Genomic DNA, 18,106 nt, shown 5'->3' on the forward strand with positions numbered 1-18,106 from the left:
CATACAGTACATTACAAAGCGGTCAATATCCCCCTAGCAATGAATTGCATCCGGATAGGACACCTTGCTGGTAGCGTAAACCATCTTAAACGAAAAGCCAAACTACTGAGCAACTGTTTATGTCGACGAGGAAGCATCAATGATCACAACTTGTTTAAAATCGGACTCGAAGTCGCTTACAATAGCATCATCGTTGGTGCATAGATACAGTGCTAAAGGGCTGTCAGTAGCGCTTGAAAAACCACCGTACTGTACAATTATTAACTACCTATTCAAAATTCCAAACATGTCAGAAATGGAATTCAATGGGTTCAATCAAGATATTACAATCCTTTTTAAACCATCAATGCAATGCAAAGCAATCGTGCATGGCAATAAAGTTCACGCAACAAGCACCTATTCCAGATGGAATAGAATACATGTAGTCAGAATAGTTTTATACGACTCATTGTTGAAGAACGACTTAGAAAAGAAATAGTGGAAATATTGCAATATCGTCATTCTAATGCCAATAGGATTGTTGATGCAACCTCAACGACAGCAACTATCATTGATTTGATCATGGCAATGATAATTGAATGCAAAAGCTCTTACTCTGTAGAAGTTAATAGCCATTGACTGTCATGATATCATATATCATTCATTATCTCTACATGTAGAAATGAAATTGGATTGTTTTCCAACTGCCATGGTAGTCTTTATTGTATATAATGTATAATATACCTTGTATTTTCTTACACTGTAAATACTCAATCAGTAAGCACTCTACACAATTAGAATATTACTCTACTGCAGAAGAACGACTGCTTTGAACATTGTTTATAATACACCTACTAGTTACTTTTGCAGCTTCTCTATTATATAGTATACAAATAGTAACAGTAAGAAAATACGGTATTCTTCAGATTTTCAGATAGAGCTTTATAGAACATATGAAACGCGAACATTAAATTTACTGTTATAGTAATGTACTCTAAACAAAGTCATCGCGATACTATCCCACAGTGTTGGACTGGTCGTAATAAAATTATTTTCAATCCAATCTTACCCCGGCCTTTATTTTATATATTGTTTACAGGTCTGAAATACTAACTTGTTTTCGTTCTAATCAATCCTACATGGATACTTTTCAGGTGGCCGTATCTTCAGATTAAATCTACTTGCTCTAAGATTGAAATGAAAGTAATGTCTTTGGTCAATAAATAGTTAAAGCATGCTTCTATCTATCCAATATTGGTTACTAATTTAGATTGTAAATTAATCATATAAAGTATCTAGCTAATTACGTAGCCACAATCATTGCCATACGTACGGCAGAGTTGGCGCTTACAACAGACATTGCTGCTAGAAATGACCCAGATACCAAAATCGCATCTATAGTCTTCAAGCTTTAAAATAACCGAAAAATGAGTTGGTAGTAAACTAGTACATATGTAATGAGCTACGTTCTCACTTTATCTCTGCTTTTCAATAATAACTGGAACTAGCATCTACCCTTAAATCTCCGTTACTTTGCTATATTACAATGCATAAAATAGATTTGAGTCCTTTCGAATATCCATGAACCTCGCTATAAAACTGTACTTCTATATTTAATATCAATCTTTAATAAGCAATCAGTTGGGTTATTGTGTGCACTTGGACAACAATAAGTTTTAATTCATTTTTTACTATATTAGGATGAATTGCGTGTATAAAGTACCCTACTAATTTTATGATCAGTGTTAAAGCCATCAGTAAAGTATTCCCTAATAAGGGATAGATGTCGACTAGACCAATGCATTCGAGTTTCCTCATTCAAGATTTTGGATAAATACTAGCATAATTTCCTTTTGAAAGAATATAGCGAGTATGTAAATCTTTATCCAACTAGTGGCAATCAGTAAAGCCTATGATATATTACAGACTGATGTTACATCAACAAATCAACTGCTAGCAGTAAATTAAGTTGGTCAAGTTAATGTCTTATTTCCTCTCTATTATTATGATTAATTATGTAGCACTAATAAAAGAAATATCAAGGTTATGCCAGATTGAATGGGAGGTCACTACATTATTATTTAATATTTCAATATTGAAATCTTCGTTGGCTGCTTAGCAAAATATTCGTTAACATATGAAAGCAGAATATTGCAGGACAATAAGATTGATAATTATACTATATTATCAAAGTTTCGTTTCCTGAGTCTATAATGCTTGATTGTTAGATGGTCGTATTTGTGGCAAAAATATTAATATAGCTATATTTATTAAATATATTAAATGATACCGATTTTATTATATTTGCGCTATTCTTGTTTGTTTGAAGATCGATACTGAATTATGGCTTAACTATTGCATCAATAGAAGAAGTTGATAGCTATACTTAAATTTATCATTACAATATTTATTATATTGCAATGAACTTTCGCTGCGTTTTGTTAGGACTTAGATGATATATTAAAACCCATAATACATAGATATGGATGAAAATTATGTCCTTTACAGTATCTGGAAATCTTTGCATAAATTTGATTTCGTAACTAGTGCTAACGAAAAGACTGCAAAGAAGTTCATTAAAATAAATATGTTAAAATTTGTTCTTGATATACCTTAGACTTACCAGCAATAGCTAAATGCTGTTTCATGATTAGTCATGAATCACTGCATAAGTAATTTTCAATAAGTTTAGACCTATACGGTTAGCCAAATTTAGATAATTAAATCTAATTGAAATCTTATCTAATCTGTCTGCAAATTTTTATTAATAATTTTCTTTTATTATACTTGTATTACGGACAAGCATTTTATTTTAAAAATGCAGCACAGACGTTGGTCAATTTAAAATGATAAAATTATTCGATAGCAGAGTCCTTTATGATTAGTGTATTTATAATTTTGACTGCACTGTCATAAATATAATCTAATTATACTAGACATGCTTATTACTTTAAATGGATATCTTTCTAATTATTGATGAAATCTTATTTAAGAGCTTAATGTCAACTTTTTTTTAAATTACTTTCAACAACAAATGTCTAATATGAAATTTTTTCTTTTGTTAGCTATAATTTTTGTCTTCCATGCAAATGTTGGCCATTACCTGAATATCTGAAATTTTTAACGTCACTCTTTGAATAAAGAACCTATTTAAAATTCTGTACGACTCTATAAATACCGTGATTGCTTCTCCTATCTCTAAACTAACTTGTCAAAGGTAAAATCCAAAGATCTTGTTGTCCATTCTAGAAGAAAGAAAAACGTACATATCTCGCGGCAAGTAAATTAAGATAAGATTAGCATTGAAAGTTACCACATAAATTATATTATCTATCATAATATTTCGTTATTTGCAGCATTGGTACTGATAATATCGAAGACAAGTAAATAATTTTATGCAATATAGTAGCATCTTTATGAGCAGTACTAGCTATGGTGATATTTCAATACAGTACTGTACAGATGAAATATTTTTATGTCTACTTAGCTATCGCAACTTTGAATTCCTTACAATAGTCATGAAAAACCAAGTTGTCTTCCTCTGGGCTGTCGTATTCCTGGCTTGCTGTATGATATCAATTCAAGCAGCTAAACATAGTACCAATGATGAGTACATGAAGGATATCGATCATCTCCAATACAATCATTTAGTGCATAAATGGGCAGGTTTAAAAGCAAAAAATCACCCTAGTCGCCATAATCATTTAGCGTTTGCAGAAGCTGACAAAACAGAAAAATACTATGCAAGAAGTAATGATAAATATCGTCGGGTAAGATTAACATCAAACACAGTAAAGATGTTAGCCTAGATTACTCCATCATAATCTGCAGTAGCAGTCTTCATAACTGGTAAATTATATTTATGGAATGCATCTCTTGTTGATACTATAATTTTATTAGCTATAGCTTCCCCTCATAGAATCCCACAAGGGACTTATGTTGAGAGTTTCTTGCATGCGCAAATTGCCATACTTGTATATCTATAATTTATTAATATACCGAAATTTTATGATATAGTGCATGTATGGGACATATAAACACCATACTTCGCTATTAATCATCCTATATTTAATAATAAGCTCTTCCGATATTCGAATCCTGTATTAAAGAACATGATAAAAATTATCTTGTAATTTTCTATAAATTAGAATTACGTAATAAATCAATATATTTAATCTCTTCTAATATTAATCACCTGTGAAAATTTCCTTTTCAGTGCTATTATCAGGGAGCATGTAACAGCCAAAGTAACCATTGCTGCATTGCCTGTGATGTCACTGTTGGTCAATGCTTAGCATCTCCACCAGATGTCGATCCATTTCCATAAGAGAATCTACGTCAATATTAGCTGATTATAGTCAGAAATACGCCCATTCATACAATCAAATAGCGATTAATATTATGGATACTCCTAAATTACCCTTCCCTTCTATTCTATCTTGAGAATTTATTCTATAAAATTCATCAAATTTGATCATAATGCTTGACCAGGAAAATTATGAAATATTCAGCAATAACGGTATTCTTAACGTATTCTCTATACATGATATTGTAGAAAAGTTGTAACTATTACAAATTTCTACGACAATAATTGTTAAATCTTGGATAGAATTTACAGTAACCATATATCTAGATACTCTTAATCGAATATAATAATTAGAGTATGATAATAACGACAGTATAATGAAGGATCTCCGCAATATATTATTCAGTTGATGCTTTTTCCGCCGATTATTTTCAGTGTAATATATCTGCTGAAATACAGTTACTGCAAATCATTATGCAATGTAACTTAATGCAAACTAAACATCATGCCGAAACAGAAATCTTGTCGGATTATAATTTTGAATTTATACTGATCAATATTTTATAGATTTAACTTGCTAATATAATATTACGTAGGTGATAACGAAAAAAAGTGAGGCGATGTAGTGGCAATAATAATTGAATAAACTTCTGCAACTTTGCAATTCAACATGTTGTGGGAATGAACATTGTGTTATAACAGAGAACAAAGGATTTTAATTCTATCAAAAGTATTTTACTGTTTAATAATGATTTACGACTAGGCGACTGTTATAGTTAATAATCAGTACCATAATTTATTGCATAAATCGAAGAAGCTTTACAGCTCATCAGTACCTTAGTGTCTCGTTCTTTATATTTGTCTCAGAGTTAAAAGTTAGCTAAATCGCCTGATTTTACCTCTAAAGAGATCAAACTTTTAATTCAACTGGATGTATATGCGAGAATTGGTTATTTTCTTCTTGTAACTTAATGAAACACTTATGCATGCAATAGATCACACTACCGTTCACTAGCAAAGATTCATATTGCTGCAATGGGATTGAAATATTTAACTTTTTTCTAAAAAATTTGGGATATCATTATCGTAGTAATTCTATTCTTTCCTACATAATGCTGATTTAATCATCACCAACTGTGGTCATAATAATATACAAAAGTTATATGCAGACGTTTATTTCCGAATTTGCTTGCTATGAAACTAAACTCGTGCAATAGCTAAAAAAATAAACTTTAAATCTATGCCATAAATCTTATGTAAGCCAATGGTAAATAAGCGTGTAATATGATCGCAATCGCCTACCAACATAAAAATAACATGCCTATTGCAATGAAAATGTAAATAAAAGAGGTCGATAGTATAATAATAACATGCCTACAGTGTTTACAACTTGAAAATATCTTAAGATTACTTCTATCAGCTTAGCGGATAGAAAATATTTCGAAATATGAAGCCATTAATTAGTAAAGTGGATATTCAAGACAGCAATAGAAAGCCTGATGTCGAAATAATTCAGTCTACGTCTTTAATTATTCAGCAACACGAGCATCACAAAGTGAAATAAGTTTAAGCTAAAGCTGTCATGAAGAGAGAGAAACTAATCGATGTCATCTTCCAATATGTTTATTAGCCGTCAATATTTTTCAACATAAGTATAAAATTTTTATGGCCTTTGCTTTATCGAAAATAAATAAACGAGAAAATTATTTTAATTAACGGTTACATTAATAATTAATTATCTAATTTAGCTTCAAGAAATTGGTTGACATTAAGCTGTCTAAATTCATCATGATAAATTTCCTAATCATCACGCATGAGAACAAAAATATTTTGGATAGTCTAGACATCAGAATACAGCATTATGATTTGATAAAATTGACTACTAAAAAAACTACACCAGCCTAGTTGATCACATTTACATTTCTAATTCAATTACATATTAGCTCCAAAGAGGCATTTGAAATTGTTCAAAATACCGCAATGTATGTAGAATAGCTATCTAGACTGCGACTCATTAGGGGAAATTTCAGTTTGTATTTCAGTTTTAGGAAGTCCATTTCATTTGTAATTCGATAATCCTAACCCCTAGATGTAAGTAATCATATCTCCTTTAAGGTTATATATGATTTAATATTTGAATATTGTCGTTGTTAGCTATATAATATAATGCCAAATCATTTGATAAATAAAGGAAAAAATTTTCTAAATCTTGTAATATCGAACTCCACTTTAGCCGAAAACCTCGCTATGTTAGTCCACAAATGTATTTCAAATTTGATACAAGAAAATAATTCTCAAACATTGGCTACTAATATTTAATGACCTATGCGGTATTAGTAAATGATGAAATACTAATAACTAGAATGTTAGCATATGTCATTTCATAACACTGATGCTATTAACAATTCTCCCAGCTCTAATCAAGATATCTTCCTTTATTATTAAAATGAGGTGGAGTTAACTAGATTCGGAGTGACATTTTGTTAAAAATACGAAGATGTAGAGCTTTGTTATCGAAACTTCGATGCCAAAAGCCGCAGCACATAATTAATATACGCATGTATAATTATATATCAAAAATTCGATTTCAAAATATTCCTGGTTTGACTTAAAGCCCTCATTGAAACGGCTAAAGCTCCAGTTTCTTTCTTAGATTTATTATTATTTGGCCAATAACTACAAAGAAAACAGCTAAAATATATCATTAAGACTAGAAAAACTGGTATATACGGTATCACAATACAAATTCATGAAATAAATGTTATTGTAGAGATCTTACTCCAATTTGAAGTATTGCCCTTAGTGCTCTGCTCTTGGTAACAATTTCTCAGAATATATTAACGAAAAATCTCTCTTTTCTCTAAAGGAAAGGTTATTAATTTATTCTATTAGTTTATGGTGAATTCATGTCAATTTTCATCATTTTTTAACACATCGATTCTTTCTGCAACAGAGTAGGATACATTTGTAAGGATATACGAGCTTTAGTTCATAAATGAGTTTTACTTTGTTTTATTTGCATAGCCTATTTTTGTCTATATTTCGGTGTTGGTTCTTTTACAATTCAAATAAGATATGACAATAATGATACATCAATTATATATGCAGAAAAACTTATTATTCTATACTATTAATTCAAGGCGGATCTATTTCTGTTTACATATACTATTTTTAATAATTTATATCCGGTTTAAATCAAGGCAGCAATAATAAAGCACAACAATATTTCATAAAGGAAGGTTTATATCTTTATTCTGTGAGTCAAGGGTAAATCTGTTTCCATTTTGTCATATTTTATGTCTTGTTTTCAATTCAGTTTAACCGGCACTAATAGAAGTGTCTTAATTTAATTAAAAATTTGTGTTAGTACTCTATCTTATTTCTTTAACGTGGCTGTTACGTATCTATATTATCTTAAGATAGTTACTCCGAGAGTAACTGATAAAATTGATCTTTTTATTCATTAACCTGTGCTTATATATTCCCACCTATAACACAACATGCCATCATGATACGCGAACTTCGCTAGCTAAATTTTAGGGCTATGATGAAGGCTATGTTGTCACACAGTATAAATCTTACATAGCTATATTAAGAGTTATAGACGATTACATATTAATATTAAATTTTACATGCTCATCTAAGTTACTTTCTAATTGTAATTACTCAATCTCTACAATACTGTACATGTCAGTGGTCAAACTTCATTTATATTATTTTTAGTTATTTACCTAGCCATTCAATTTTTTCCTTAATGTCTATATTAACTCAAATATTCAATAAAACTACGTTGTAAAACTAGGTAACTAACTTCATGATATCAATTAGATATAGCTATAGACAGTTTGCTAAGTCGAAATTAAATTAGTACTATTTAAGAAAGAGCAATTCACGTTTAGTAATGTGTGTATTAATACCATAAATTAAAATGGATTCCCCAGTATATAGTCTGCTCTAATTCAGTAAGTCATGAATAATAAAAAATGAACAAACTTTAAAGCATTCGTCGTCAGCAATAAATCAAGTTGTCTTGAATTATATACACAATATTAGTAGACCAAACTGCACTTTACGATTTTATCGATTACATACGGAATTAAAACTCTATGCAATGATAGAATTTATGGCAAGGAAAATGTTTCGCAATCTCTCCTCTTGAGTAGCGTAGCCATGCTACAGCTTATAAATACAGTCGTGCAGGCTTCACCATATTCTCATTTAATTATGTAATATTCAGTATACAGAAATAGATAATTGTCGCAGCGTTTACAGTTAGTTGGCAACAACTATTTTGTCCACGAGTGTATATCTGAAAGTACAATATGCACCTGCAACATGCTTATAAAGACAATAATTTTACTAATTGCTAGATTTACCAAATGAAAACCACCATCAGTTATAATTCACCGTATTACAACTATACAAATGTGTATTTTTTTAAACCTGTTCCTTTATATCTCTATAATTAATAATGCAAGGAAAATATAATAATTATACGTGTCCTATAAGGTATAGCTTTCATGGGATTTCATTAGAATAATACAGATATACATCATATTACACTGATTTACTATAGAGCCCATATCAAATAGTGAAAACAGTAATAAATATTTAAGTTACTAGGGGTTAAATTAGAGTCTAATGTTGCTGAAAATTATATAACATTATATCTTATACACCATCAGATTTCTCATAGACAGTTGAATCTATTTCGTCATTAATATCGTGATGTAATAAACGTTATCAGAATTAAAATGAACTCTTTCAGTCTACAAACATTTTTAAAACTTTTTTTTGTAAATAGTTATTTCTATTGTAAAATTGGCTGCCTTATTTCCACTTACTAATTCCATACTATTATCATATTAACCAAGGACTAGATTAATAAATAATTAGCTTTACCTTAGACAATGACTTTAGAACTTTTAGACATTGTCAATAGGTCAATATAGACTATTTTCATAAATTTATCAGAATATCAACCTTAATGATAATGACTTTACTGAGCACATATCCGTTGATTATCTTCATGCCCTATTTCTAGAATGTTAAATTTTATTTAACGGTATAATAAACTTTCTTTCATAAGGAATTCATGGCATTGGTTTCCTAATAGTGTATTTTGGCATACAGCAATTGTTTATCCTTAATGACTACCATAATATGCTCATAATTGTATTGTTATCATTGTTTGTAAACAGACTTTATTAAAATGCATTTAAGAACAAGCTATGAATTCATTGCGAAATAAGTTCAGCTCTACGTTATTTAAGGTACTGAAGTTGCAAATAATCAAATGCTCAGCCTTACAGAATTTAACTACCCGTAAATCATTGTCTTAGTAATTAATTAGGTGCCTCCATTTGTACTTTAAGAATTCATCTATTTGCCACCCGGCTATCTGTCTATAATTATATATTATAGACAAATGGAGCCATGAATTAAGTCTGAAATTAATTTTGTCTGTAGATGTTCTTTAGAATCGTAATTATGGAAAGGAAGTTATTAAAATTATCTTTATTAAGACCTTTTTAAGGCGAGTTAATCAATATAACTGTACTCGCAAGTAATTCACACATTAATTTACTTTCTATTTATTGTAACTTTTCATATATAATAACATAATAACGGATTTTTATTAAATAAAATATTACTGAAAAAGGCGACACTCAGTGTGGAAAAGGTATCAAGTACTATGAATCTAGAGAGAGCTTATCGAATTGAAGATTATAAAATTTGAGTTATACATCACTGTAACAAAATTTAAATCCAAAGAAAATGTTAGTGGATAGTAATAGCTTGGTCACAATTTATAGGGAGACTGTTGTTTCGCGGAGGATAAGAACTAGCTATTAATAGAAGATCTCGCTTTATATACAACTGGCAAACATCATCTGTCATCTTACAAGTTAATAAAGCTTCCTAACTAATACAGTAGGAGCTTCTCTAACACCATAGTTCCTTATATTATTGTCTATCTTTCCGAATACGGCATAGATAACAACTGATTACATTTTTCATATACTTTTAGTCGACAACACTATTATAATCATCATAATAAATAAGATATCTCTACTAATTTAGGATTTCCTATATTAACGTAAACAGCTCTTTAAGTTAGTTAATCTCGCTAACGTTACAAACACTTACATGTAAACAGAAATGGTATTTGAATTAGTCAATAATGGTATTGCTAAGTTGATCTATATTCATCAACCAGCAGCCATTTCTTCCCTCCAAATGATGATATTAAAATGCTACAATACTGGAGGTACTTTAGTATCGGAGAAAATAAGAATTACTGTATGATTATAATTATAACACTGTATAGCAGTTATAGACAGATATTATTAACATCATATTATTGCATGCATGTATCGTCATCATTATTGTCTGTTTTCTTTAGAAAAGAGACATTTTATTCCCACAAGTATTCCCCATAATTTATATCGGTGATTGAAGCCGCTACAGATAGGCGAAATACTTATAATGGCAAATTGCAAGTAATGAAATAAAACTAAGTCATTCCTATTTCTCTCATACTACTACTCCTCACTAATCATTATCGTTGTATTCGTTTTCTATAGGCAAATGTATTTTAACTATTCTTTACAGTCATAAATGAAGCATTTACTCATCTGACGACTCTAACCTTATTTGTACCAACAGCATTACTAAATACGTGTATTTAGTATCTTATGTGTTTCATATTTCAAGAATTAAGTCAGAATTTAGGTTATACATCTTACTTTTGAAAAGAAGCTGATATACGTTTACGATGGATAGTGCTCATCATTAAAGCAAAACTAATATTTTCTTAACCCATTTGTATAGTGTAGTTCTATATATTGCAACACGCATGAGTAAGATATTGTTATAAATTGTAATCGAAGTATCTATTTATTCAATTTATACTCAGTAGATTGACATCCATGAGTAATACTAATTACACGTGGTACTTCCCGAAAACAAAATTCCAAATCGAATAATTTATGATTTCCAATTTCATGGAAAGCCACATTTTTAGCACATCTATCAATAACTCAAGATGACCTCTAGAAGCGATATTATTGTGACAAATCACAGTAGCTCGTAAAAATAGAATTACGAAATATCTCAAGAGTTGGATATTAGCTAGATTTGTAGTACCGGTATTTCAAGTTAATTCAGATGTCAAGTTCAATGAATAGATTGGAGATTAACATCGGAATCGAATAATTAGTAATTTCTCCTTATACATATACGTACATGCTGGCATATCGGCTTATAGTATCAGCTATGAATAGATAATATTATTCTTGATATTTTTTTCAATGCATTCTAACAGGAAATCTATAATTACCAGTATTTAAGTCGTGATAAATTCTATAACTATAAATAGAGTTTAGAACAAATATAGTAGAACTAATGCAGATCTAAAACTGACGTTAATAAATAGTAAATTCAAGTCTACATAAGTATCACTACATAAAATGAATAACTGTAATTTAATGCTGACGTTGATTTACTAGTGTTTAAATCAGTCTTAGTCTCACAATTATTATTATTTGCCTAATGCATTAGATTGTTTTTCCCATAACCTTGGTATTCTTTACCGAATTACTCATGTTTGGAAATAAATAACAAAACAAACAGGTGAGAACTAAACATCTTACTTCATATAATCAATATATTTTCTATTCCTGTAGTAATTACTGATTACGGTAAATAATAAATTATTATGCTGCTGCTACAACACGTCTTTTGAGAAAAATACCGTCATAAGAATTACTATTTCATTTCAATTCAAAAGGCATTGATTTTTAGATAAAAAGATTCTGTTCCTGTTGCATCATCCATGTTATCATTGTTTCAACTCTTTTGCAAGATACTACAGGCACCAAGGTTTAACAATAAAATGCTAAAAGTGAGTAATAGGTGGGAAGAGGTAGCTCATAATGCTATTGATAGTGGCTATGAGATAGTCCATTCCAATTCCATGGACATATATGGCAAATTTGAAGAGAAAATTTATCAATATATGACCTCGTCTTGGTATTATCTTAAGTTTGGATTAGCTAGCATTGAATGAGAGTAATACGTATGCGATATGTATTAATAGCAACACTGTTTCTTTTTCTCGTAATCGATAAAGGAATTAATCTTTATAGTAATACGCATTTAGATTAGTACTTTTACGGTTGTCCTTGTATAATTATGATAGTCATAGATAAAGGTACTTCTGGATATTGTTACCTGTGATAATTAGCCATAGTCGACAGTAAATGGTAAACTAATTTTAACAACACATTATGCCTGACCGGTATTATGATGAATTTACTCCTAGATAATCAAATGAATTCCTTCCGAATTATCCCACGCTATCATGGTATTGTCTTTCCAACTTTAAAATAAGATATAAGGGCTTACTTTTGTGCCAGTTATGACAATTTAAAAATCTTTATTCAACGGTATAATCCAAATTTCTCCACCAGTCTGACTTTATTTAGTCTTTGAACTTTTCCTATTTGACAAACTAACTAAATTAGCAGGTAGTAAAATGTCACACAAAATTTGTCTCCATTTGTCCATCTTAGCCGCCTTGGCTATCATCTGTCAAGCTAGATTGATTCAACGAAATGATGACTTTGATATACATGAAAGAGATGAATTATCACCGGAAAAAAGTGCAATGAAAAATCTCCCATGGCAAAATATTCGTCACGACGTTGATGATGATAAAGAATATATGGCATTAAAAAGTAAACGCGATGCCTACGAAAAAGGACAAGAGATATTATCCAATACTGACTTAACTCAGCCTATCCATGTAAATCCTTTGAAAGATTATTTATACCGAGCTGACGATAAAAGCAACCAAAAAATTCTCTATGTAAGTTTGTTGAGTTGATTATTTGCTGTAAAGCGTTGTATAGTATCCATAGATAACACTACGCGAAGAGTCTCAGTTGTTTCATTCTCATACTAATCAAACATGGTTAGCAATGCTTACATTGTTGCTTTTGCATCATTAGATGATTTAATAGATTATTGATCTGTTTAGACTGTAGTCTAAGCGGATAGTCCGTAGAGCTTTAATATATTTCCTATCCTATTACTGAATTAGCTATATATGCAACTTTGTGTTACTTGTTTACGAATTTATAGCAATTCTCTGCAACCAACCGTAGTCAAGGATATATAAACTAAGCAACTCCAATAGTTTACATTTCTTTAAAAGAAATACAACCACATCAAAGTTACAATTATATATTGTTATTTGCGTAAAATTTATAAGTTTAAAAGTTACCTGTTAAAGTAACTGTCATCAAAAGTTTACAAGATGTAGACTGTATGTATATAAAGTATTAATGGTACATATTATTCGACAGCCGTAACTACTTCCACAATATCGTTCATAAATACTGTATTAAGATCAATACGTATATTTTCTATTCCGCTATTCCGGTCTAATTGGAATATATTTTGCATCTTGATTTTTTCCTTTATGCTGGACTTTACCTTTGATAACCCATTACAATGTTTGGATCGATGAATGCCTCATAGTGCAAATATGATGGCTTATGTACATCTGACGTGCAATGTTGCACTAAGAAATGTATTTCTGTTGGCAATAATAGCAAAGAATGTGTTGGAATTAGTGGAGCATTAATATTCTTTAAATAAGGTATGCTTTGTGGTCGATATAGGACAGCTTGATTAACAATTACAATTGCAGTTCTATTGTTCATAACATCTATCTGCTTAGACAAGATAGTTAACATTGTCTATTTATTTATTTATTTATAAAGCTTAATTTTGAGCTAAAATAGATAATTATATCTATTATTCAACAAACTAATAGTAGGCATCCTTTTACAGAAATTATTTATTTAGCAACATATTGTTGAAATGCTTTTCTTACTCATCGCACTAGCGGTCTACAAATTTTCTACTAAAGTTGAGAATACATGATTACTATAGTTTGCTGAATCTATTTTATATGCTTTACACGGTCTTTCATTTATTGCGAATTAAAAAACTAAGCAAATTGTGTACTTCCTGTACGTACAAATACCAACGATGGATTAATATTCCTCTATGGATAGATTAAAAGCATGGCATGGTAGAGTTGCAATAGATGAAAAATATATACGTTTTCATATGGCTCTTACTATTTTCTATAATGAAGCTTGCTATTATAGCCTTCTTACTATGCAAACAATATATTAAAACCCTTTATCTTCAGTAAAAGGTATTAAATCATATTGTCTACTTAAGAATATTTAGAATATTGATTAATTACTATGTGAATAGGAATGTTAAAATTAGTTTGATTTCACGGCATTATTTGGTAAATTTTTATAACCAGTTTAAGGGCCTAGATACATCTATCACTTTTAGACTATGTTTTGGTCAAAGATATTGAGTTATCACCTCCTACAGTCTCTACTAATGGAGATATTATACTATAAATTTTATTTGATACCATAGCACACCTCTGATAGAATCCGATTTATAGTCTAGTTGCCGCGTCTATATTCCTCTCTATCAATAGATCAGCTGCAATGATTCCATCAACTTGAGAATTATGTTACACTTTTAATAATTTACTGATAGCCTCAGCACCATCTTTTATACGATTAAATTAATAAATAATTAAGTACTAGTACTCCATTTATCATCCAATATTGTAGGCTACAGCATTTTCTAATTATATGTTGATGATTACTTTTACGGTATTACATAGCTATACATTGATATTGCTATCCAATTCGTTTCAGTAGTCTATTAACTCAGATAAGGAAGATAATCGAAAATTATTTTGATTTTCATCTATCTGCAGAGTGATTGAAATATTTATCTAATGTTAAAAAAAGTACATAACCATGACTATATCTCTTATCGACCTTGTCATGCTAATAATATTATTTCATATTTTATTTCTACAGGAATTATTCAAAGCATAGCCGATTACCAAGCTCAGTTAGAATTACCACTGAAAACGATAAGATCTTTAAAGTTTTGCGCCGTAGAAAAATTTTAGAAATTAAGATAGTTGTAATTGAAAAATAGGTAAAAACAAATTACACGAATTAAACCACGTTAGTTTTACGAATTGTTCCAACTTTGTGTAAGTGTATCTGTACTAGTTATTGCGCAAATGAATAAAAATAACTTATAAAATGAGAATTCTGTATAGTATGATCATCTATTGCGTATTTGGCATAATATACGAGTGTTACTATCTTAATTCGAACCCCATTAATGCAACCTTTCTATGCTACTCTATATAAAATAAGATAGTAGAGAAGAACTGAGTATTCAAATTACCCTAAAAAGATGCCTTTACTATTAATAATTGGCGATAACAGTACTTTTTAATCAATATGGGAATTAATGAGTACTAGAGAAGAGTCCTATATTTTAATTACTATGTATGCAGTTATTGTGTTTACAAGTCCATTAAATGTCATACAACTAGCAAATAGTTAAACGGTGATAGATCCATAGTTGAAAGTGCTTAAAAAGGTATAGCTCATAGTATATAATTTGTATTTTTCTGTACTACCAATGATTTCGTCACTTTGGGCTCTAAGTAAGACGTAGACTTGCCATTTTCTGGCTTAAAATAGTATATTAATAATAAAAAATTAGTTATTAATTACAACACTAACGAAGAAATTGAGACTGTTCTTGTGTTTTCGGTGGTCAAATAGAGAGAGAGATTCGGGTTATTTAGTAATTTCGTGTAATATTTGGTAAATACTGTATTGTCCAAAACTTTTTCTGGAATATCTTAATCAATTTGCATAATGCAATCTACTTCTTCCTATGATCCTCTAGTATTCATTTTCTTAATTTAGTATTCCTACAATGCTTCTCGCCTTGTATCGATCGCAAACCTCATAAGCTGGAATTTTCTCTTTTTACGTAATCTTCGGCATCACGGTCCATTCAGGTCTAGCGCAGTCATCTTACTTATGATTACCGTGGAACTCTTTATAGAACCTATCTTATTACAATGTCACAAACTAATTAAGACTCGTCCACTTCTCACCTTATTACTTGTAAAAAGTAGATTAAATCTAAAATAATGAAATCATTACCTGTACTTATATTTATATCCTGACGCATACACTAAAATCTATACAGTAAATGACAGATATAAATTCAAATACAGTATTTGTCAGGAAATAGGCTTGTCGTGATGTTACCAATTAATTAAACCGATAGATCTCCAGTTATGCAACTAAGTACAGCCACTGCCAGTATATTTCAAAATAATTAAAATACTAATGCTCGATGAGAGATTTTCTTTAATTCATTTAGGTTGCAAAAGATGATCCTTTTATTTTATGCATTCCATATAATTAAAGCAGACTGTAAGATAAAGCTATATGGAGACAATATACCATTAATCATCATTAACAGCGGCTCGAGAGAGAAGTACTGTAAATTTCATTATGTAATGCTATATAAGTAATTATAATAACTGAAATAGAAAGGTTGAAGTTTTTGACTGTAAAGCGATCAAATCAAAGACTTCAACTAAAGTGATGATTTCCAAATCTTGAAGCACAGTTTGGCTATTTTAAAACCAAGTGTACCACTGAATAAAGCTGCATAGGTTATATGAGATAATTCTATCCTGTCCTTTCTAAAAAAAATTCTGCATCTTTATCGTAATATCTTATAGCGTGATATGTTTATCCAAGCAGAAAATCAAGATGCCTAGAATAGTGAAGATATAACAGCAATCGAGATCTTCTTTTCTATTAGAATAATCATTTTCATTTGACCATGATCACTATTTTATATAATTGATAGGTTTGACTAGGCATAAGGTTTATCGCGTCTTGACTTAGAAAATTTATCGAGTAAATTCATAGTTATTGACTTATCTAAGATAGTTCTATAAGCCTACTTTTATATTATTAAAGAGTACAATCCAATACAGATATTGCTAATCAATTCAGTAATAATACACTTAACTATATCTTTAATATTTGGAAATGAATACCCCTAAAAATTCTATATTTGTGTCACAACCCTCACTTGTGGCAAAGGAAAGTAAAGAACTCTAGTGTAGTTACTTAAAACTTCGGCTATTTCTCCCAGTACTTTCAGTTTCTATGAGAGACGTATTTGAGAACTCGATTTCTCGGCTGATCTCCACAGACAACTGACTAATTATTACACTATTCTTCACGATATGAGTCTTGCCGTTTCTTGAGCAATTACTTACTTTATTCTACAAACACACGCGCTTAAATAGGCTTCTACAGTGAATTCCAATATTAACGAGTGAGAATTCATGCTTTACAAGTTACATTAATTAGTATAATACCATTACTAAATATACATGTCGATATTCTCAGACTTAGATAGCTACAAGCTATCAGGTGTTAAGACGCTTAACCTTCGTCCATATACAGCTCAATTTTTTAGAGATTAACACACCTTACAAACCTACAGTAAACTAACTGTTAACAACTTCTATTTTTATCTCATTTCTACCATCCTATTATCAGCTACAAGCGCATTAAACATAGCACATAACCTTATCTTATCTATTCATAAGCATTCATTAAACAACAGTTACTTAATTAGTAACGGAGTACCGTGACAATTTGAAAGAATTTACTTCCAAGTAAACGATTAAATTATAGTTAAATATCACAAGTTAAAGTGCGTGGAACTTATTTCAGTTGCACAATATACTCGCAGTCGGGTCGTCTATGAAGATCAACCTGACCCTTATTTTCATTTTTAGTTAATCAACATCGAACTGAAGACATGGCAGTAAATATACATTATAACTTTGTGAATTAGCCGAAC

The 18,106-nt window shown here is 30.1% G+C and overlaps 2 protein-coding genes across 2 annotated transcripts; both read left to right on the plus strand.

Moving 5' to 3' along the window:
* Positions 1-3,497: 3,497 nt before the first annotated feature.
* TRIADDRAFT_51407 (uncharacterized protein) lies at positions 3,498-4,306 on the plus strand (the record flags this gene model as incomplete). Its single annotated transcript, XM_002107635.1, has 2 exons — positions 3,498-3,749; positions 4,196-4,306. The coding sequence occupies 2 exons, from the start codon at positions 3,498-3,500 to the stop codon at positions 4,304-4,306; spliced, it is 363 nt and encodes a 120-aa protein (XP_002107671.1).
* Positions 4,307-12,824: 8,518 nt separating this feature from the next.
* TRIADDRAFT_51408 (uncharacterized protein) lies at positions 12,825-15,340 on the plus strand (the record flags this gene model as incomplete). Its single annotated transcript, XM_002107636.1, has 3 exons — positions 12,825-13,157; positions 14,470-14,519; positions 15,217-15,340. The coding sequence occupies 3 exons, from the start codon at positions 12,825-12,827 to the stop codon at positions 15,338-15,340; spliced, it is 507 nt and encodes a 168-aa protein (XP_002107672.1).
* Between the last annotated feature and the right edge of the window lie 2,766 nt (positions 15,341-18,106).

Source organism: Trichoplax adhaerens, genomic scaffold, assembly GCF_000150275.1.
Source record: "Trichoplax adhaerens TRIADscaffold_1 genomic scaffold, whole genome shotgun sequence".
In the NCBI taxonomy this organism is placed as follows: Eukaryota; Metazoa; Placozoa; class Uniplacotomia; order Trichoplacea; family Trichoplacidae; genus Trichoplax; species Trichoplax adhaerens.